The following is a 23,770-nucleotide window of genomic DNA, read 5'->3' on the forward strand; positions in this document are numbered from 1 at the left end:
ACTTTGCTAGATAATTAGAAAGTGTTGATAATTATTTCTTTCATAATTCTGCGGTGTGACTGTAACAGGAAAATGATCTTGTGAAAGTTCACACGTGCAGATGTATTAGTTACTGATTCATTTGATTAAATGCTAGTCTCAAGTGCTCTGATCCACAGCTGAAGGCGGCCCCATTAGCATAACACTGATGTTTAATTTTCATACGCATAATTAGCCATATATTTAACACTAATAGCAACATGCAGCCTTCCAGCGTTAAACAGCCTGGGATTTGATCTGGCCTGGGCTGAACTTTCCCGGTTACACCTAGGCTGTCTAGGGTGCGCAGTTATCTCACTGCACTACATCTATGTAATCAAGCACATTTTGGCAAAGGGAGAACACCAATAAAAATGAACATTCAAAACAAATCGCAGCGTTGATGTCGTTAGAGGTACTAGCGCCGGCAGCGGGGCTTGGGCACCCCCGGCAGAGCCCGCGTAGTGTTCAGGATCTTTCGGGCAGCGAAAGCAGCTGGCCACTAACTGTGCAAAGCTAGCACAACCGAGCCCCTCTGCTCCCTTTTTTTTTTTTTTTTTCCCCTCCTTTCATTAGTGGCTCTGTCGGTTTTAATTGCCCGTTTCCTAACGACGCTTTTACCTCCTTCCCCCCCCCCCCCCCCCTTTTTTTTTTTCCCTCAATGTTTTGGGTTTTGTTTTTTTTTTCTCTCTTTGCTCGCAATGCGCGAAGTTCATTCTCACTAACTCTCCGAGGCTTGGCGCAGAAGGGGCAGTGGACGGTGTTTCCGCACGCACACCGAATCCCCCGCCAGCCAGCTCTGCCCCCCTGGCCATGGAAGTGACCACCCGAGGCGGGTCAGCGAGCTTGACCGAACAGGGGACAGGCGCCCGAGCAGCTCCGGCACCTTCGCCGGCCTCAGCCTGACAACTGCAGAGAGGGGAGGCCGCTCCGCGTCTGCCGGGACTGCCGTCTTCTGCTGCGATCGGCCGGACACGGGCAGTCCCGGGGCGAACCACAGTCCCTCCCACCCGGCCAAAGCCCCGCGGAGCGGTCGGTGAGGCTCTGCTCGCCCCCGTCCTGCAGAGCAGGGCCCCCGCCCCTCCCTGGTCCCGATCAGCGCGGCTTCGGTGGGCGCGGAGGGGCCGCGGCCACGGGACGTCCCGACCCCGCGGGAGCGACTGCCGCGTCGGGACTCTCATCGTGCTGGCCCGGCAACACCTTCTGCATGATGGGCTTGTGCTGGCTGTCCCCGAACAGCCGAGACATCTCTTCAGTCTCGTTCGTAATTAGGATTACAAAGGTGCGCTATCAATGCATCCGCCTGGCCGCCAGCGCTCCGCAGCGGAGTAAAACTCGCAGTCCCACTAGAGTTACCGGCGGGACTTCAGGGCGCAGTGATTACCAGGAGCTGTCGACAGCCTCCCCACGACAGGCTGCGGGGGGTTCCCCGCTCCCGGTTGCCCCGTTCCCGCCTCATCCCACGCCGCGGTAAGAGCAGGACAGGAGGCAAAGGGCAGACGATGGTGAGGAACATGGCACCTGCGGTGCTATTCAGGGGCTCCCGGCGTGGCCAAAATCCACGGGAGGCACCTCTGGTGCGCCTCCGGGACGCACCGGGACACCCTGCTGCCCCCAGTGCCCCTCAGAAGGGGCAGCGCGGCCGGGCGATGGAACGTAAGGGAACAAAACACATGCCCCTCCAGGCAATGCCGACTGTCCTTTTCACTGTTTAATCTCTGCGTATTTGTAAACTTGGCTGCATCGTTTGTTTTGCAGGTTTTATGGCCTTCCAAGCTCCTCTCGGGAGGATGAAGCTGAGTGGCTGCCCCGCGGTGTTAGCTGTATTCAGGGAGGGGGGTCCCTGCTTTTTGAAAAGCTGCTGTTAGAAACTATTAGAGCTGAGAGCTCACTGTACCTGAATGAAAGCAAACAGCAGAGTAAAGCTGTAAGAAAGCAGCTTACTTCTGCCCAGGACCACTGAGGGAGCCAGTGCTGAGCCACTCTGGTTGCCTGAATGTGCAACTGGCCAGCCCTCAGCATGCGACCCCATCTGCCTGCAATGAGGGCCAAGTTACTTGTACCAAACAGCAGCGCTGTTGCCGTGGGCCTGGAGAAATTCTGGAAGTCCTTTAATTATCTCCAAGGCTGCTCCATGTTTCACAGGCCCAGGTCCTGCTCTGGTAGCCTCCAAATACCAATGCCAGACTTGTTTGGTCCCACAGGGTGGTCAGCAACTGGCTAAATTGCAAATCAGGCCCTGCACACCCAGCAGGCCCAGGACAGGACTGCAGAGAGCACAGGGCCGAGTGAGATCGCAGCTCATGCAGGTCCATCGGTTCCAAACTCTGGGCAGGAGTCAGGACTCATCTTCCAGACTGCAAACTCCTCTATCTCCATAAAATGCTTAAACTGTACTGTGCCTCTCCCTTAACTAACATGGGCACCACAGAGCAGTGATTACCCCAAACTGGCTAATTTTTCAAGCAGGGCAATTATTGATCCCCAGAGAGGCGTGCTTTGCATCTCATTTTTAATCACTTTTTGTGCTGTGTAAAAAGAGACAAGAAGCGGGGGATTGCTGCTAGGAGTGATGCTGGGAAGAGTCTGCTCCCTCTGCCTGACACTCTCAGGAAACTTTTTTCCATCCTAGTAGAAGTTAAAGCCTGGGAAACAGCACTGTGTTAATCTCAATGAAGACAAATTGACTTCATACCTCAGCTATAAAGGGAAAATGCTATGTTTCTCTGTCCTCTCAACTGCCTAAAGACTGTATCATCTGATATCTATTTGCCCCACATAGGATTTGGAAGAGAGGGGCACCACTTTCTGCACCTAACCCCAAATAACCCAAACCCTTTGCCACTTGCAGACTATGCTTGGCTGCTCCAAGGGTCACAAAAAACCTAAAGACTTTTATTAAATACTCACCAGGTAATACACAGAAATGTCCAGAGCCAACCCACCAACCCCTCAAATTGCTTTTTCGGTCCCCTGGAGTGACTTATGCAACAGCCATTCCCCTCAGAAATTACAGAAACCTCTTCTCTATCCCGAGTGAAACTTGAAATCCCAGAAGTACAGCAAGTCTCTCCACTACTTGCTCCATCTTTAGGCTTCTTCCACCAGTTTCGTGAGGATTTCTGCTCCCTCTGAGGTAATCACCAGGGTATGTTCAAATTGTGCCGATCTGAAATTCACATTTAGCAGTTATGAGGGGGAAAACACATTCACCATGCCTGGAAAACTCATCTATTTGGGTTTTTTGGGCTGGCAGTGATGAGTTCTATGTCTTAGGAAATACCAAAAAATAAAATCAGGCACCTTTTATTGTCTACAGAAATCGCAGTCCATTTGTCCTCCAGAATCTTAAATTCAGGGGATCCTTCCATTATTATTGGCTCTGCATCAAGAAAAACAAAACGTATTCTAAAGTTAGTTGCATTCCTGTGTGTATTATGAAACAATCAAGAACAGGAGGTATCTCAGCAGGTAGCTCCCCATCCACACAGGTCCCATCTCCCTGGGCTGGCATTCTCTTGATACACTAAAATGTGAACTAAAAAGGAAGACAAAATAGCAAGTTAGGAAGTTGCCCATTCCTCTTTTGTAAAAGCATGGAATTTTAATCAAGCTTTAATTAAGACCGTGTGGATAATAACCAAAGCACCAACCACATTTATAAACAACAGATAGTTTTAAATATTTGAATTTTTTAAACAGGCTTAAAATGTTCATTAAATCAGCAAAACAACAATTTTCTTATTTCCTTCTAATTGCCGTGCCATTTAGCCACACAGTGAGAACGAAGGCTTTTCCCCCAGCAGTTCTCCACGACTGGAAGTGAGCACGATCAGTCTGCGGGGTGAGGCTCCGGCTGGTTACCGCCGCCGCAGTCCCCAAGCCCAACAGCAGCTCGGGAAGGCAGCAAATGACTAAGTGCCACCAGGCTGCTCGGCTTCGGGGACACGATCGCATCCTTCTCACCCTCCTCAAATTAAGTGTGCTGGCAGAGTCTCTGCCTTGCCAGAAATAGGAGTCAAATATTAGCAAAATTTATAATTAACATTTCATTCTTTAAATCTTGTAATTTGAAAATTATTTAATCCAACTAGTTCCTAATGCATTTTTAAAATGATATTTTAATCTATTTCCTAAGAGGTCAATCTCACCGACGTCCCCCTGTCTGCATGGTTATTTCTATTTCCCAATAAAGAAATGTTACAGATCTGGGCTGCTCCGTGTGTGCTTTTTAACAGAAAGCCATAGCAGAGAGTTACTAACCTATTGTGAACGCCATTCCCTCTTCCATTAACAAATCACTGTCATTGGCTACAAAAGAAAAAAAAAACGCGTTTATGCATCCTGGGTCTTTTTTTTTTTTTTTTTTTTAAGAGAACGCAAACAACGCAAACAAGCCCTTTGCTTAAACCCCTCTTTAGCTCGCAGGTACTGTGCACCCGAGCCCCGTTATGAGCCGGAGCACCCGCCGAAAGCGATCCCACCCCGGCCGCAGCGAGACCACCCCGACGGCAGCTCCGTCCAGGCCAGGAGCTTTAACGTTTTAGCAGGGATTTTTCCTTGCCCCGAGACAAACTTTGCCGGCGTGGCTCGGGCACGGGCGGGATGCGGAGGCGCGGGACAGGGCGGCTGCCGCCGGGAGCGGGCGGGGCAGGCGGTGCGCGGCAATTCGCTAACCAGCGACTCGTCCTCACAAATACCCACGCGACCCTCAGAAAACGAGGCCGGGGATGCCGTCCAGCTTCCCAGCGATTTAATCTCCCCACTGGCAATCCCCCGTCCCGCGGGACCGGCAGCGTGCGTGGGAGTGTGTGGGTGTGTGTGTGTGGGGCTCTGCTCGCTTCACCGCCCGCCCTCTCCCCCTCCCCGGAGCCCTCTCATCGCCCGGGCGGAGCGGAGCGGGGGAAGACGGGCCCGGCGGGCGGGGGCCGCTTACCGTGGTGCCACACCTCGGGGTGCCCGTGAAAGTACGACCCGATGCCGTGGCCGACGAAGAAGGGGCAGACCTGGAAGCCACCTTGCCATGCCAGGGAGCTGCGGGGGCAAAGAGGACCTGTCAGGGTGCGTGCCCCCACCACCAGCCCTGCTAGACGGCCCCAGCCCCGGCTACCGCGTTGCTACCGACCCTGGGTCACCACTTTGCCACCGTTCCGAAAGACAGGCATTGAAGGGAGCATGGCTGAGCCATTGTTAGGTTTCAGAGTGAACATGCCTGCCAACAGAGGCCTGATGGTTCCCGTGCCAGCCCTGCTAAGTCAAACGGCAGTGTGTTGTCTCCCTGCTCGATGGAGGGTAACCTCTTCCACAAGCACACTGAGAACTCATTTTAAGATGGCACAGCTGAAGTTGGCAAGTCAGGCAGCCGAGGCCCCAGCACAGTACCAAACCACAGCCTCTGCCGAATTCTCTGGAAGTGCAGAGTCTGTGCTGAGCTGCATACCCAGGGGCCTGCACTGGGTTAGCTGCAGAAGGGGGCTCCTGCTGCCAACAGGGAGAGTTAAGAGCCCTACTACTTTTCTTTCATAATACTTCAAACATTTAGTATAAAAACCTATTGAAAGTTCAGCAAATAGATGTATGCTAAATAACAATGTATTTCTAATGAATCTATTGCCACAGAGGCAAAACCAAATCATAACAATTACAATATTTCAGTTCCGCCTGAGAGATCTGGCCTGCCTTTCATGGCCTGCCTCAGGGAGAAGCATCTCTGAGAATTGCCTCCAGGACCATGGCTGAGCACTGATCCCTACCCATGGTAGGAAAGCAAATTCCTATCCCAGTTCCCTGAAACTGGAGGACTTGGAGATACATGGGATATCCTCTGGCTGCTGGCCCACCCCATGTCTGCAGGCTTCACTTGCAGGGTCACCCTGTACTCAAGCAGTGGTGGAGGCAGTGGTGGACAGTGATTTGAGGCAGCTCAGCCAAGAGGCTTGTTTCCAAATCAGAAAAATGCAGAGATTCACAAAGATCTGGAGATGGATTAGAAGTGCCAAGAAAGTTACCCTTGTCCCTGCATGTCACCCCCATCCTATTTCTAAAATCAAACAGAAGCAAGACAGGAACACACTTAGCCTGAAGAGATTTTGCCTATAACATTAAAAGATTCATTTGCTTCTTTTTGAATGAAGGTAGGCACTGAAGAACTTCAAGTTTGTCTGTATTTATGTCTTAGGAAATGCTCTCTCACAGTTTCACAACAGGTAGAAAGCTGGAAAAGTTAGAAAACTCAACTAAAGGTAAAGCTGTTGCAGAAATTAAAGCCTGTTAATCCCCATGGGGTAGCTTTTATTCAGGTGCAAAGTGGCCTCAGCTTGCTGTACAAAGTAATCACCTTTGCACACCAGGCTCCACAGACTCTGCAGTGCTGGCTCCAGTGCCCATGGGTCATCGTCCCAGAATTTAATGCCACTCAATTGAGGGACATGCTGCTCCACCACAGTTAAACGGCAATGAGAGAGTAGAGTTGGTTAATGCTGCAGTGTTCAGACCTTAGAACATGTTTTAACAGGATTCGTATATTACCTTCTACCTTTTTATTGCTCTGATAAAAAGACTCATCATATTTCCTCATTAACTCTGGAGAAGAATAGAAATTTCAGGTTTAGGTACCCCCAAACTCCAAAGTACTGGCAAAGAGGATTACTGATAAAGCTAGAAATTGGGGCTTAATTTGTTTGCACTCAAAGTCCAGGCTTTATAAATAATTTATATATACATAAACTTTATACATCAATTATTTTGAAAAAAAATCATGAAGCATTATGCAATGGGAAGTCCTATTAGAGACGGAAAATACTTTCTCCCCTGCCTTTCTATCATGTTCCCCATATCTGGGTCAGATACTTGGCCTGCTGGCTGTGATGCCGCTGAAGGTCAAGCAAGAAGTACAGGGAATGGTGATGAGTTAGAAAGCCAGATTCCTCAGAAACATACACAAAATCCAAGATCTCCAGTGACCAAGCCCAGAGCAATGCAGATCATGATTCCCATATGAGTGAAGTGATTCTCCAAGGAGAGATAGGAGAAGCCATTCATGCAACATGTGATAAGGTTTTCTTTCATCTTCTTCTCCCAATCTTTTAGCAAAATCATAAACAATCACATTAACTCTTCAGCTTTGCTGATGTCCTTACATGGCATCCTGACCACTGACAGAGCATGGTCATTTTTTGTATTACTACTGGATTTTTTCTTCCAGAAAAATCCATGTTCTGTAGCAAAACAGAAATAGTTTCTCTCTGTGCATGTATTCTTCTGAGCACCATGGCTACATACTTTGCAGTGAGCAGGGGAAGCTCCAGCCTCAGCATTCAGCTGCTGCCAAGGAGGGTGGCAGTAGCAGCAGGAGCTGTGTGTTGGGCACCAAGCACACAAGCCCTGGGGCACACAGAAGGCAGTGTTACAACAGGATCCTGCCCTCATGCAGTCAAAGTAATGATTCATATGCATCTCAATGGTGAATTCTACCCCTTTCTTGCCAAACAGCTTGAAAACAACTCTGTTAGCATCAGTACTTCAGTGGTTACTGTCTGTGATCAAAGAGGGGATCCCAGAGCTCACAGGGCTTTGACATCTACACTGACAGACACTGTGTCCCTCCTTCTTCCCTCTTGTTTACATACAGAGCCTTGGTATTCTCTACATAAAATGTAACACGGTCAACAGACCTGCAGTAACACACAGAAAATAAGCTGCAGGTATGAAATTCAACCATTTTCAATCTGGTTTTAGCATTTGCATGCACTTCAGGCATTTCTCTCCACAACTACTAGCTTTACTTTGGAGTATTTAATAAATCCTAGTGTACTCTTACATCCTTGTGGAGTTACAATAAAACACCCAGTTTTCATAACAAAACAAAGCTGCTAATCCTAGCTACAACTTGCAAAGGTAATCCTGTAAATGTACATGTTGGCTGTAACTTTGAGACAGCTCTGAGAAGAGTGAATTGAACTATTGGTCTTGGTTAGCCTCTCCAATCTCCAGGATTCCCAAGCTGTGGAATCTGATTAAAAAATCAAGATGCCAGAGAGTGGAGCATTTTTGCACCCAATTTACCATTTCTTGCTGACAACAGCTCAACATTTTGGTCTCACTGTCTCACTGACCAGCTCAGGACCTGTCAGTGGTGGCCTTTCTTTGCAGCTTTCCCATGAGACAATCTTACAAGATTGCAGCCCCAGCTTCATCAGATGCTTCTTGCAGACAGGCAGTGTAAGCTTAGATAGCTGGAGGAGGCCTGACTGCAAGTGGGAAAGCAGTGAAGGCAGGAGGCAGAGGTTGGCATGGCTGAGCTGGGCTGCCTGGCATCTGCTGTGGGAGAGGATGTGCCAGTTCCCCTTGGAATGGGGAACATCCCAGCAAATAATCTCCAGAGCAAATGCTGGGGCAGTAGAGGTACACCTCACAAGACAGCATCAAGAGAAAAAAAAAGCTTCTTCAGAATAATCACTGTTAAAAATACCCATTGACAACATTTATTATCACACATATTGATCTTTGTTGCATATTTGGGCAGTGGTGAATTGGGCAGGATTAAAAGCATAATTATTTAGTGAGCCCAATACTTGATTCTATGTTTTGCTGCCGTGTGTTCTAGCCCAGGGGCTGAGGAGTCAAGAGAGCTGCAGTGCTGCTTTTCTTTTGCTGATGGCAAAGCCAGGCCAAGTGTCTGGCACTGGCCTGGATCAGCAGTGACCCAGCTGGTAAAGGAACATCACTGAGGGCCAAGCTATCCTCCTGAAGCCATTGTCAGAGCCTGTCATAGGGTGGTGTTGTGCTTCAGAGAGTGGAGACAGGAAAGATAGGTGTCAGTTGCCATCTGAGCATCCTCTTCCCATGTTGCCAGACAACAGCTAATTCTCTGAAAGGAGGGATAAGTGTGGAGACATGCATTGCTGTCCTGACAGCAGCCTAACGGGGAAATTGCCACAAAGGAGGAACAGGCAGGACTGACTCTCTAGAAAGCTTTCCCCTATACTCAAGCTTCCCCTAAAAGGAGCTCTTGGGTGATAAATCCCTCCCGTTAAGCTGAAAAGCAGGTTGAAAGAATTTCCTTCGGGAGCTGTCCTGTGCAGATACCCTGTAGGTGCACCTAGAGGAGCATTTTCCTTTTTTTACCAAATTTTGGCGCTTTTGCCTCAGGGTAGGTCTGGTCTAGTATTCTTAGTACTCACTGAAGAAAAAAAAAAGTGAAACAATCCATTTTCAGCATTGATAGCTATTGCTTCTCTGGGCTCTGTGGTGGCACAAGGGAAGAAAGAATTTGACTGATTGGACAAGATGGCACAGACTGCTTTGCTGCCAAGGATAAGCATCCTGGTGAACTGATCCTCAGCCAGAGATGCTTCTCCCACAGTGCCAGCTTCTCTTACCAGGGATGAAACCTTATCCAAAACAGTCCTGCAGAGCAGCATGACATGAATGGCTGAAGTTGTTAAACAAATTTGTCTTACACTTCTTGGCAGTGAATATACTTGAGAAACACTGAAACTGGTAACAGCCCCATGATAATTGTGTTCTTATATAGGGATCTGATTTTTTTTTTTAATTAGAAGTAATCATGTTTGCCTTAGCTATATTTGTAGCAAAATGCTCACTGAATGGCATACTTGTTATTTTTTAAAAAAGTATTGAAACCAGATTCATCCTAAACTATATTTATTTGTGATAAAAAACCCTATTTTGAATAGTACCATAGTACTTAATTTGAGAAATTACAAAATTCTACAGGGAAAATATTCAAGTGGGGTTTTTTCTGAAATAGTAATCCTAGACTGAGGGAATGCACAAGTTCAGGGATTCCCTATAATGACAATAAATGTTGAGGTATAATTAGTAATATTTTTGAAAGCCAACAATTGTTTTTTGAAAGAAAGGTACATTTTAGTTTCAAACTGGAACACAAATTACTGTATTTTTCTTACAATAGTGCTGAACTTTTATTTGAGGTTCTCTGTTTCTGAAAGCAGACATGATGGATTGAAATAAAAGATAATTTATTGCAATGCTTACTTTCAAATGCAGAGAGAAGCAGTGTAATTGTAATTTACAGTAGCTGTCAAGGAAAATCTATCACAGATGACATTAAAATGACTTATTTTGCCTGAGCCACTTATTGTTTAAATGTGCATAATCTGAGAGAAACAGATTTTTTTTAAAAATCTGCTTTATATTGTTCTAAATTAATATCAAAACATATACTTACTAGTTAAACATTTTAAGCCATTTATTAATACTTTCATCACCACTATTTTTTTGTAGGAGTTGAAATTTGGTTTATTTAACGACATCACTTTTAAGTTCTTTAGCTCTCTACACTCATAACACTTTCATGTACTTAGACTCACTGTCTAAAAAGCAGATTTCAAACTAGATACATTTTTGTCTGAAAATGTCAGAAATGGTAGAAGAAAATGGACCATAGGGACCAATTCCATTAACACTGGAACTGACCAATAGTTTTGATATGCCTTCCAGTAGAAAGAGGTTAGGAATGACCCAAATTTTTCTAAGCCAAGTAACTCACGAATCCATGCAATCTTTTATTTGCAACTTGTAGCCGATGGAAGAATGAACTGCTATCAAGGAAATACTCAGTGTCAGCTATTGAGCTTCCATGACAAAGACTATGCTAGAATATTGACTGCAAACTTACTCCGAGATATAATTATTCTGAAACCTACTGTAGAAAGGAAATATTCTCATTATTTGTGCATAAGATGCATTCTGGATATGACTGGAGCACCTTTACAGAAAAACTGATGAAAGAAACCTAGACACATTTCCATTCTGATGACCTAAATGTTTTCAGCTTCTAGGTGCTTGTTCTCAGGCATTTATAATATCTAATTCTTGTGAAACTTGAGATTTATATATATATATATATGTATTTTATATATATATATATATAATATGTCTGCCTGTAAGCAATGTCAAATGACAAATAACCTGAAACACATAGCTTCACCAAGCCAAGGTGAGCTTTCAGCAAAGGGAGTGTTAAAGTAGTTCTAAACAAATCAGCACATTTAAATTGTCAACACGATAAAATCTTGAGAAATAAAGTTAATGACCTGCTATTTCATATGCAGTTTTGAATAGCTACTAGCTTCAATTAATCTGCTTTGCAAAGGGGACACTGACTATATATTTACATTTTGCAAGGAAACTGACCTCTGCAACAAGACAGCAAAAATCCAATGTCACATTCAACTCTGTTATTTTTCTTCTTCTCCTTTTTTTTTTTTTTAAAAACAGCTAGAATTAATGTAGTGAATCTGTAATGAAACGCATTATCCTGCATGGAGATTTATCAGATTTTCCAACTGAATGCCATGCTTTGCTAGCACTAGCTGGAGTTCACCTGCATGTTGGTGTGGCGTGTGGCTCTTTTTTGTAAAGAGTTAAGTTGAACACAAAAAAAGGGAACAAAGGTCAGCACCCAGCCGCCACTTGAATGTGAGATTTTTCTTTTTATTCCCCTTGATGTATACTAGGCTCTGTGTTATTAGTCTTAATGATGGAAAATTGTAGTGTTGATACAAATCTTTTTTTCAAAGTAGTAGGCGGGAGCTCCATTTGTTAGTAAGTTTTTTTGTGACTAAAAGCCATGGACAGTACATTTATGTAGCAGTAAAAGGCCTAGATGCTCTTTCCATAGCAGAGCTAATTATTCCTACTGTGACCTTACTGATCTACCCTGTTCCTAGTACATCTCATCTGCACGCCTGTTCCTCTGTGTAGATGGTGTCAGAGAATATGAAAAACCCTATAATGAAACCATTTTCATGATGGAGAAAGGCTACTGGAGTTGCACTTGCTACAAAGAGGCTCAATTATATGAGTAATTGTGATAATTTTCTACATTCATAGCCTTCAATGGGGAAAAAAGAATGAGAGCCACAAAAGAAAATTACTTTAACAAGAAAGTACAGAGAGTAAAAATGGAAGAAGAGACAAAAAAGGGGGAAAAAATAACCAGAAAAAAAAGTTTAAAAAATAGATCTGGAGGGAGGAATAGCAAGACAGGGAGAACAACAGAAATGCTCAAAAAGCCTATGTGCAGCTGTGTTGCACAATTAAATTGAATTTTTTTTCTGCAGTTGATGAATGTGACTACTGCAAATGTGCCTCTGTAGTTAGCTATCATTTGTTGTTCCGTGACAGGAAAAGGATAATTACCTCTCAGAGAGAATCAAAGGCTGACATGCCCTTTAGACACAGCCATGAATGCAGAGCTCGATAGAATGCTTGAATAAGAATCCAGTGTTCTGTGCCCCCTTCTACTCAAGAATAAATTTTGTTAAAATGCAAGAGCACCACCAGTAAATTTGTTGAACCCTAGGTGTTCAAAAATATGAGGTGCATCTATCGACTCATCCCATTTGCAAAAATAAAACTACATTTTGAATTCACTTCTATTATATTCATGGACAGTAAGATAGTGAGATATGCATTAAATTTCTTTTCCCAGTAGGGGTCTGATTCAACATTTCCTATGAAAGAACAGAAAGACACTATCCTTTTTCTCCAGGCTAGTTAGCCTATAATTTAAAACTGTCAAAAACACAATTTTATACAAAGTCTTCAATAAAAGCTTCTCAGATATAACCCAAAGAGGTTTTACTAAAGTTTGATTCAGACTCTGTTACAATATTTTTAAAGCTATAAATACATCTAACTGATATTTTGCCGTTCTCTTTTTTTCTTAAAGTATTTGAAGATTTACAAAGGAAAAAAAAGGCAGCATCCTTTCAAGGTGACTAAGCCTTGCAGCTTTTAAGTAATCAGAATGAATTCAATAGCTTGTTGGGACCATTAGCAGTCCAAAGTAGTATTGCTTAATGAAATGTATATGATATATGTCTATTTCTTTCTTTTGGCAAACATTTTAAAATAATCCATAGGTACCTTCAAAAAACGAAGACGTATTTTTATTTAAAGCCATCAGCAGAAGAGTCATGACTGCATTTATGTGAAGGCTAGAAGAGATGCAAAATAGGGAAAAATCTCTGAATGTCAGCCCTTTTTTCCCTATGACGTTAGCAGGCACTGCTCTTTGTAAGATCAGAAGCTCTCGAGTTAAATATTTTCGTAGTTTTTAAACAAAGAGCTTATTTATGTTGACTAATTCCTTTGTAACAGTCAATGAAAACAATGGTTTCTAACTGTCTTACACCGTTAGACAGACGTGGTGTAATGTCACACACCAATAAAAAATAAACAAAAGCCCACTGCAAATTACATCTGTTAATTTAAATTTACTTTATGAATATCTTTGTCTTTTTCTACAGTTATCTTTGCTGACCCTAGTGTAATTCACTTAAAAAAAATAGCTCTTATCCAAGAACAACATTATAGCTTGGCAGTTCACATACTGATATCAGACTGAAATGATGGTTTTGAATCATAAAACATGTCATCAGCTTTATACCAAACCACCAATAACCTTTGTCCCATTTGCCAGCCCTCCTTTTACTTGTCAATATAAGGCTTACCTGATTGTGTTTCCAATTACAGAGAAGGGAGCCCCTGGTCTGCAAGCTGCAATTGCTTCATCTCTACATTTCCTGGCAACCTCCACTAACTTTTCACCAGATTTATCCACATTGCCCACCAAAAAGGTTTCAGAAGTGTCACCATGGTAGCCATTGTAATACACCTAAACATAAACAGAAATGCAAAGACATTTTCTCATTTTGCATCCAGAAACAAATCATTGTCTTAATTAAATCCATTCTTTCTAGGAACAAGCTATAAATTGCAACAGATAGACAGGTAAGTCGTATTTGCAAGACTGGAAAAGCAAAACATTGCAGAGGTAAAAAAAAAAAATGCTTGAAAGACTGCAAGGTGCCTAAGGGTTGCCATTGCTGCCAATTAAAAATTCAAGAAAAGCAGAAGCTGTGCATCAGTGCCCAGCAGTGCACCAGGCAGTGACACTGCTCAGCCACAGGCCATGATAACTGGGAGAAGATGGGTGGGGGCCGTGGATGGGCTGAGGGGGCCTTGGGGGCTGTTGGGTCCCACCCGTGGTGGCCCCTGCCCCTACAGCCAGGGACCTGCCTGCACCCCGAGGGGCGCGGCCTGAGCCCCAGCGCAGGGGGAACCTGCTGGTGGCTGCCAGGGAGGTGAGTGACTGCAGGCAGCAGCCCCCCTTGGAGCTCTGAGTGAGAGCCATGCCCTGCTACCAACAGCCAGAGTGACCCCCAGGACCAAATCCACTGTCAGCTGTTGCACGTTTTCTTTAATCTCATTTTTAAGCTACAATGTGGCATTAACATTGGATTTTACTTCTGATTTCCAGAGATGAATTTTGAGAGAATAATTGTACTGCTGTGGCACTGAAAATTTTCATGTTCTGAAAATGGAACATGCTGTTGAATTAATTACAAATTGGTTTTTTTTTCTTTTATTTTTGAAATTTCACAGGTTTTAAATGCTAGCCCTCCTGAAATTCTCTGTTGAGCATAAGAAATCCTGGCTATGCACTGTGGAGCTCTGCAACACCATTAAAATGGGGTTTGCAGCTCTGCACATGGCAAGCCATAGACCAAGCCATATTTCCCTACAAAAAGACAAATTATAATGGTGCACAGTTTTGATCTTCTAAAACCTTTTTTCTCCCCCAAACAGTGGGCAACTATCCTTCTTCAAGTAATTACTCACCGAGCTCGAACCACTGAACTTTTGCCACTGGCAAGCTATTTGTGAAAGACAGACTCACATTCTTTTTGGTTGATTCCAAACTAAAAAAAACCCCCATAACCCCAAAAACCCCACAATACAGACAGTTTATCTCAAGGCCAGGTTTGTCCTCAAGCTGAGATATAAAGGAAATGGAGGCCATTAGGAGTAAGGGGTATTTTAAAGAAAGGTGAGGGCCAGCAAGGGCCCAACTGTGTTGCCACTGCTCTGGCAAAAAGCAGCTGCAATCCTCTTCTCTACACCTTCCTCGGCCAGTTCAGACTACCATAAAATAATTTTTATTTTTTATTTAATGCCTATTGGGCAGGTTTTAAAGTAGATAGTTCATATTTAGATTAAACTAGTTTGTTTTTAGCTCTAGCAAGGAAAACACACAAACCCCCAACATTAAGCATCATCATCCTGGAAAAGCAAACACAGATTTAAAACACGGGAGAGTTAAAAAAAACAACCCACAAACAACAACAAAAAAACCCAACAACAAACCAAATAATAATATTTACTGCAGCCCATCAGCTGCAATTACATATTTCTGATTTTAATAAACTACAACCACAGCAAATGTAATATACTATTTCCTTAAATTCAGTGAAAGAACGAAGTTGTAAGAAACATTAACCTGGTAACAATAGGCTGAAAATTGCACTATGCTGAGGATCCAGTAATGGATAACACTATTGTCTCTATACTAAAACACATTTTCAAGTCCACATTTCAAGCCTATAAAATTTGTATTTCATCTATGAAATGCTACCACCTTAATTGTGCTAAAATGGATTTTTTTGTTTAGATAATCTGTACACAGTGCTAGGTATTTAAACTTAACAACCTGAGTATTGTTTAATTACTTTATAGAACCTGTACGCAATTATAAACAATTTGTTGTGCAATATTTACTTTGATTTTTATTCTGTCCAGCAGTGAAATGTCCCAGTTTTGAGCATTAAAAATAAGCTAAAAGATCAGTTAATAATGCTGAAAAGTAGTATTTTTTCCTCAGCTGTTTTGGACTAAGCATTTATCACACACAGCACAGTTTAGTTTTAAATGATTAAAAAAAAATTCTTACAAAGATAGTCAGCAATTCCCATCCTTGCAGGAATCTTTATATTCACAGAAATGCCAAGATTTATTTTCTGAGATTAAATTAAAAACAAGTAAATATCTGTCTGCAAAAAGACCAGTAACATTTAGCAGACATTTGTAAAGAAGAGTGGACAAGATATACACACTATTTTAATATAAAAATGATTTCATTTAGTTTATCATGGAAAGTATCTGTGGTATGAGTCTATACTTCTTAGAAGTATATCTAAGGAATCATTATTATCCTGACAGACTGAACAAAAAGTAAAATGAACCTTAAGGAGGTACAAAGAAATATGATTTAAATCCCTAGTTGTTGCAAACTGATTTAGTATAATAAACTGAGCAAAGTGACACCAGTTCATCAAAGTTAAAATGAAGGCCAAAAATAAAGTTTAAAAATGCTAGATTGCACTGTGTAAACCTGATAGTCCGAATTCTACGATTAGAAAGTATGGAGATGGGAAAGAATTTAAAAAGATCAAAACCCCAAGCCAAACCAAATCCAGTTCTGGATCACATGTGAGTATAGAATGGGAAAAAGGTCGTTGACCCTAATTTTAATAGAAAAAATATTTTAGAAAGCTTGAATCTCATGCTCAGAGGTAGGTCTGCTGAGGATTTCTTCACTCTGCCAGTATGAACATAGTATCAAGTTACCAATAGGTTCTTTAACGATTTAAAAACCTTGTTTTTATGACATTCTACTCCCTTGTATGTGACATATTATTGCAAAATAATGGAGGGATTAAAAAAAAATCTGTGCTCATACTAGAAATAAACAGCACTTCAGAAAAATAAAAACATGCACAGCAAAAAGAAAAAAAACTTCTGCAAGACACAAATATTTTTTTTTTAATGAAATGAGAATTAGGTTTCCAGGTCCTGTGCTTTCTTACTCCTAGGAAAACCCAGCCTGTGTTTATTTAAATAGCTATAATTGATGATTCCCTGGAAATATTAAGTCACAGTTATATCACACTATTTCTGTTTCTGCTCAAAAGGTTCAGGGCTTCTATACAGAAATGGAACACAACACTACCTTCGGGGATTTTAATAAATGTAGGGAACACTGCTAGCAAAAGAGTTGCTGTCCAAATAGACTGACATACCCAGGCCAATGCAGCCTCTAATGACAGAGTAAGATAATGTCAGGGCCCACTCAAAATCAGCAGGAAGAGGAAGATCAATCTTGGCAGAGTGAAGGAAAAATGCTGGCTTTCTTCATGTTAGCTCATCTCATACATATCTATCTTCAGCTGCTGCCCAGTACTGTGGTGCTCTGCATTAACTACACAGTGGATCAATAACAATTACACCTTCTCAAAAACATGACACATAGCAGGATTGGGTTGACATTTCACTTAGGCCAACATTGATCTCAGTGCATCTGATTCCAGTCCTAAATTCAAGTCAGGCCTGAGTCTAGCTGGAATAAACACACAGTTAAAAACAAAAAAGGAAACCAGCTGCTTGTGCCTTGGCTCAGAAGTAAACAGCACATCCATCTGTGCATCCCCCATCTCCAATCCACTATTCTTCCTGTTGCTACTAGTGATTCTAAAGTTGATCAAAGACTATTTTTTATATGAATTACTCACCGTGACATCAATGTTGATAATATCTCCATCCTGAAGAGGTCGACTGAAACATAAACAGAAAAAAAAAATAATGGTGACAGACAGTTCCCAACAAAGGGAATATAAGAATAAACAACTAATGACACATACATAAAAAATCAAGGGGTAGATATTTTGTGATGGAGGAAGGCAGAAGCAAACAGAATAACCATTTTTAATGTTCAGCTCTGACTATTTAGAGAACAAGTGTAGCTGAATATAAAATAATGAGAAACAACCACCAGAAAAACATATCAACACCTGAAAAAGCTAGCATTATATTTATTCTTTTTCTCTCACTAGGTTTCATATTTTACTTTGTGAGTAGCTGAATGCATTGAGAATATTAAAAAAATCCCACATAAATTCAAATATATTTATTCCTTAGCCTATACTTATTTTGCTGGATGAACAAAAAATCAGACCATACTGTTTTTTTTTCCCCTCACACACACAAAACTCAAAATGCAATATGCTATTTTTCTTTAAGTGTCTGGAAAACCAGGATAATATATCTTTTTCCTATTTCACGTATATTTCTGCAACAGCTATCAGCATCACAGGGTAGCATGTTCTGCATCTACAATGCATTTAAGTATGATATTTAGTAAAGCTAAAGTATATTCAATATTAAACACAATTTATTAATTCCAGTTTAACATTTTAATTTCCAGTTGTAAAATGTACATTATTGAGGAAATACCTGTCAGGAATACCATGACATACCACGTTGTTTACAGAAGTACAAACAGATTTTGGAAAACCTCCATAGCCCAGAGGTGATGGATAGGCATTCTGTCTGATTATTTCATGATGAACAATGGAATCTATTTCTTCAGTTGTCATGCCAACCTAAAATATCAAACATAACATCCTGTTAAAAAAGCAAAGAGAGTTTCTCATATTTACTGAATGTGATTGCAGCCAAGCTTCAATGAAATATTGGGTGTTTCAAATATGCAGCTTTGATACAAGACTATACTGTCTGATATACTTTATATACTTTATACTTCATATATGGACTTTTTTTTTTCTGAAAAACCCTCTGAGAAAGAGATATTAAATAAAGCATGCTCTAGAAATAAGCACTCAAAGGTTCCTAGAAAACCTAAAATCCTGTCTACTTCTTTTCTGTTCTTTTTTCCATATCTACTTTCTCAAAGACACCAATTTCCCATGTCATCGTTTCAGTAGCTGCTATAGAAATGTCTTGTTTCAATGCTTTCAGTCCCTTAAAACACAACATTACTTTCCTCTTTTATTTGTAAAAGAAAAGATATTAAGTCTTGTAACTGCCCAGTACATTAATCATAATGTATTTAAGCATTTTTAGGAAATTGTTTTCCAAGTATTCCTACATTTTATAAAACATTCAAATATATAGATGCAAATTTTAAGGATATTTTACTTAAAGTTGCCACAGCCTGGATGCTCAAAATGAATCTACAAGTACTGACCATCATTTTTAGAAATCTTCATTTTTATGCTTGATGTTTTCTAGATTCATATTTTCTGCAAGATTTTACATATTAAAAAACTCCTCTCATAAATCAGTCAGCCATTTTCTGGGTATCCATGGAGTGCAAAGTGCACATGCTTAAAATAATACTATTCTTGCTTTTCTTTTGGATCAGCTCTGTCTCTGGAACGCTTAGAGCTGAAATTTGGTAGGGAACCCTCTCTAACTGAGAAGTACTTTTGAGGGTTCCTCTGTAAATTGATTTTGCTTTGAATGAATTCCGAGCCTTTGAAAATCATACTTTGTACAGATACAAGTATCATTCTTAGCACACTGAAGGAAATGTCACAGTGGCTGTGGTTTGGAAGGAACATGTGGAATACAGGTAGGCTGTGGTGCAGGAGACAGTTACATATTGAAATACTGCGTGACATTGCTCCTGCCTCTGCTCAAACATCTTCATCTTTAGCCCACAGACAAACTGAACTGCTATGTACCTGACTGGCTGCTGTCTACTGCTTCTTTGCTCAAGCAATTTGATGTGATTTTTGGATACTCAGCAGACAGATCTCTGGTCTCTGCATGGCTTAGACTCTGTGCAAAGTTCTGCTTTTAACAGCATGTGCTTTGCTTTTAAAGATACTTTTGCTAGCTGGGCAAGTCAGGGGTGGCACCTGCTGTGCCCCTAATCCCTTACTCGGAACAGGGCAATTCAATGATATAGAATAAAATATTTTCATGTCATAGAATCTGTGGTTTTATTCCCAAATCTGTAACTCAAACTCAGGTAGGCTATAATATATAAAATACTGTATCATAATTTAAAATCCCACAGGTGGTAATGGCAACATCAAAACCACATTCAAACTCTATCTCTCTGTATCCATGGATTATAACGCACCTTTGTTATACTGGGGGATCTTAACTGCCACCAGCTAAAGCACAGGCAAAAGCCACTTTGGAGGACTGTGAGCAAGGTGGGTTCAGCAAGATAGCAGGAACAAGTGGAGGGATGGGACTCTTCAAGTAAAGCAGGAATGTAGAGTTTAGCTCATGAGACTAGGCTAAAAGAGCTTGGTTGGTTTGTTCAGTCTGGTGCACAGCTCTATTCTTGCATGAAGGGGAAGATTCACAGAAAGGCAGGAAGCTGTTTAAACTAAAGAGCAGTGTTGGCACAAGAACAGATGAGCATAAACTGACCACAGGCAGCAACAGGCTGGAAAGCAGAAGATGCTTACTGTCAGTAAGGGAGGGTTTTGGAGCATCCTCCCAGTCAGTGGAGTCTTGAACAAACATTTAATTGTGTAAAACAGAGCTTACCAACGGTCTGTGACTGACCTGGGCTGTGGTTTTAGCACTGCAACTCCAAATACCAGCTCTCCCCTAGTACACAGGTCCTGGTTATGTAAAAATTACCTTATACAACTTTTGGCTCCAAAGCATTCATTATGCATGGGTATTATTTTGCTATTGTGTATGATTTAGCACATATTATGAACTGCATCATAAACTACACCATACTGAATACATGTGTACTTACACATGATAACAACCAAAGAGTATTTGTGGAAAAACTGCTCTCAGTCAAAACCCACATTGCACCCAGATCCTTTGGAAACATGTATATGCTTTTAACTTTAAATGAGTAAGCTTTATTGTGCTGAAAAACAATTGAACATTAAAAAGTTAAACATGCACAAAGCTATGTAAGATTAAAGCTTCAGGCAATTTTGTTATTTGCTATTCCAGCTCCAGAACTATACCTTTGTGAAAGAGTGATGATAGCTGAAAGAAAAATCCCCTTTTAAGTCAATGGCATTGACCTACAGTCCCCATCTATCTCTACATCTCATAGCTACTCAACCCATTTCACCTTATCCAATATGCTATTACATGAAATACCAAGGCAAGGCTAAGGCTAAAAAAGCATTTCTTCATCTGCAAAACCTGGTAGTAGGCTCCTCCCTCTACATTTTTTCTTGGGAGGTATCCTAAAAAGCATACTGTAGGAACATTTCTGGAAATCATGAGGCTTTACTATCAATGCACTCTGGAAAATTGTGTAGAATTTGGCAGCTGTTTTTCCCCGTGGCAGCTCTATGAGTGGCATTGGATCCCACAGCACAGAGAGGGCTGAAGGATGGATGGGAATGGAGAAGGCAGACCAAGTGTGGGCTTGTACACATGCAGAGCTGGAAAACATGACATATGAGGTAGATGGGCCATGAAATGAAAGGAAAAAATGTAGCACGTGCCTTAGGAGAAACTCACATGATTTAACACAATCTGAAGAGAGGGAGATGACAAACACAGAGATTTTACACCTGAGCCAGTAACTATGCACTACATAGGTCCAAAGTACAGAAATAATTAAACAGGCATATCATGAACTGAATCAAAAGTTAATAAATCCTTATTTTTTCAGGATCAAAGTTAAAGTTGGATGCACATAATAGGAAAGTTAAAAGAACAAAAAAGTAGGAACAAAACCCAAAGAAGTGAAAACATAAAAAACACCAAAGCTGTTATGGGACCTCTGTAATTGTTACCTTTAAGCCCTTTCCAGCCAGAAGCAGGACATGACGGGCCAACTGACAAGCTTGACGAAGCCCTTGAATCTGATCTTCATTCTTAATTTCTATGTCGTCTCCCCAGTCTGGTACAACGCCTGTCGTCACATAGTCTGGCTTCTTTATGTGCTTGGAGAAAAAGGATTGAAAATAAAGATCAGAAAACTGAGCATGACAATGGGATCATTTTCTCAGATATTGCCTCCTGCTTCATGGCAGCTTGCCCTTTCTGTCGTGGTATCGACCTTCCTAAGCCATCAGGGCAAACCCTCAAGGCTGCCTCAGTATTTCTTCCACTGCCCTTTTGAACTTAACATTGCCTGTTACTACTGACTTACACAGTCTGTTAGCCTTCCAGTGCTGAAACCCCAGATACTGCAGCTGACTTCCAGCACAGACAGTCTCAAGTTAAGAAACTGGGAGAAAGACTTTAAAACTCTTCATTTTCTTTTGCAAAGAGGGGCATTTTCTACAAAAGGCATCTAAACACTGGAAGTGATGGGACAAGCATACAGAATTAGTATCAAAATTTAACCTGATCAAATCCTGTGTTTCTCATTCAAACAAAACACCTATTGAAAAATCCATGAGATTGCTTTTTGACTAAGAGCCTTAGGATTTAACTGATTTTAATTTAGAGGCTTTTACCCAATAATCTAGTTCATATGCTGTGTCTAAATTTGTCCATCTACAACATTACACAAAGGTATCCCAATTTGCTGTCAAGGGAAGTGTAATAAACCTTATTTTTTCCACACAAGAACTTCTCAGCCCTGGTAAGAGGTGAAATCTGATTTTTTTAAAAATCCACATCAATTTAACAACGTTTATAAACATGAAAGCTAATAAGAACAGTAATGTCTTGCACAGAGTTGGAAATGCACTTTCTGTCAGAGGGTCCTGGGCTGTTTCACTGGTTGTGGAAGAACCCCTTTGCCCATGACAGCCAGACTGATTTTCTGCCATGCTGGCCACAAGGTGAGTTTTGCACTGACTTCACAAAGTACACAGTCAAGCTGGCAGGCAGAAAACAAAGTAGGCATTTTGGCTGTGCACAAAACAACCCTATAACAACAGGGTGTAGGAGTAACAAAGAGTGAGGCAACTGATGAACTCTATTGGGATTTTAAATAGGAAGGCTACTGTTACTGTTACAGGTATTTTATGTCTAGTCTGATAAAAACTATGAAATTATCTTCAGCAAATTTATGTCAACAGAATTTCAGATCCCATTTCTTTAAAATAGATGCCATAACAACTGTAACAATATCCCATTGCAGTAGTTTGGGCCTTAGTCCAAAAAAAGCCAGCCAAAACAATGCCACTTGTTAGATTAGCAACTCCACACACAGCATCACCCTCACTGTCCCCTTGGAGGGCACTCACCTATTAACTGAGACATGATCCTACTGACCTCTAAGAACTGTGAAGGGAGAAGCCCAAAGCAGAGTACATATAAATGTCCATGGGGACAGTTTCACACCAACATCTTAAAAAACACTGTTATTTCAATGTGATTTCTGCCATACTCTGAATAAAAGTAAAAACTTTGCCCTCAACTTTTCAGAGTTCATAGATGTGGACTGATTTTTAGATGTCTGAAAACTCTGATCTGGGAAGACAACTTTTCATTATGACAATATATTTCTTCCTCTTTATCCTAAAAGAAGCATCTAAATACAGAAAATAAAGTTTTAAAATTCTATGATTTTAAGCTTTTGAAAATATATAGCGCATGTAACCCTATGTTCTCCCTGCACACAGAGCTTCCACAGGCTCTTAGGGCTAAGAGCCCTGATTCCATCATTCTTATCTGTTTTCCTATCTAACAACTTTTTAGTATATTTGGCCCATGGAAATGTCCTATATTTGGCATAAGAAATCTATATTAAAATACAAAACAAAATTGTATAAGTACTAATGCACATCCTGAGAAGCACTGTTTAGAAAGGGTATTTTGGTTTCCTTTGGCAAAAGGAAAGATACTAAACAGTTAATCTCTATGCTGTAATTAAAGAGGGGAAAAAAGAAATGGAAAAAAAGGAAACAAGAAGTGGAGCACATGTTAAATTTGCATTTGCATCAAAAAGTCCCTTTTGGCTTTAAAGTAAATAAAACCAAAAATATATGTTGCAAGGAATAAGAACACTCAGGCACAAAAAAGACTAGTTTAAAACATGCAGCGGGGTTGTGGGACAGCTACCAGCAGGTATTGTATGTTCTTTTTCTGACATAACCTAATAATAAAATCATCAGCAAAATATAAGCATTTTATAATTAGCTTGCTAGAGATTTATACAGAA

At 41.3% G+C, this 23,770-nt stretch overlaps 1 protein-coding gene and 1 long non-coding RNA gene across 3 annotated transcripts in view; one reads left to right on the plus strand and one right to left on the minus strand.

Annotated features, from left to right (window-relative positions):
- Positions 1-2,892: 2,892 nt before the first annotated feature.
- The window catches only part of METAP1D (methionyl aminopeptidase type 1D, mitochondrial), a 43,385-nt gene continuing 22,507 nt past the window's right edge, over positions 2,893-23,770 (minus strand). For both annotated transcript variants that reach the window (XM_036386473.1, XM_036386472.1), the window contains exons 3-10: positions 21,447-21,596; positions 18,142-18,290; positions 17,421-17,463; positions 13,524-13,687; positions 4,955-5,052; positions 4,282-4,329; positions 3,322-3,400; positions 2,893-3,187 (exon numbers count right to left, since the gene is read on the minus strand). In XM_036386473.1, coding sequence (XP_036242366.1) covers positions 3,109-3,187; positions 3,322-3,400; positions 4,282-4,329; positions 4,955-5,052; positions 13,524-13,687; positions 17,421-17,463; positions 18,142-18,290; positions 21,447-21,596 — 810 coding nt within the window. In that variant the 3' untranslated portion in view covers positions 2,893-3,108. The remainder of the gene's footprint in view (positions 3,188-3,321; positions 3,401-4,281; positions 4,330-4,954; positions 5,053-13,523; positions 13,688-17,420; positions 17,464-18,141; positions 18,291-21,446; positions 21,597-23,770) is intronic.
- LOC118688711 (uncharacterized) lies at positions 3,041-4,225 on the plus strand. The gene is made up of 2 exons (XR_004980502.2): positions 3,041-3,154; positions 3,790-4,225. It is a non-coding gene; the product is annotated as an uncharacterized LOC118688711 (long non-coding RNA).

Source organism: Molothrus ater, chromosome 7 (genome assembly GCF_012460135.2).
Source record: "Molothrus ater isolate BHLD 08-10-18 breed brown headed cowbird chromosome 7, BPBGC_Mater_1.1, whole genome shotgun sequence".
Taxonomy (NCBI): domain Eukaryota; kingdom Metazoa; phylum Chordata; class Aves; order Passeriformes; family Icteridae; genus Molothrus; species Molothrus ater.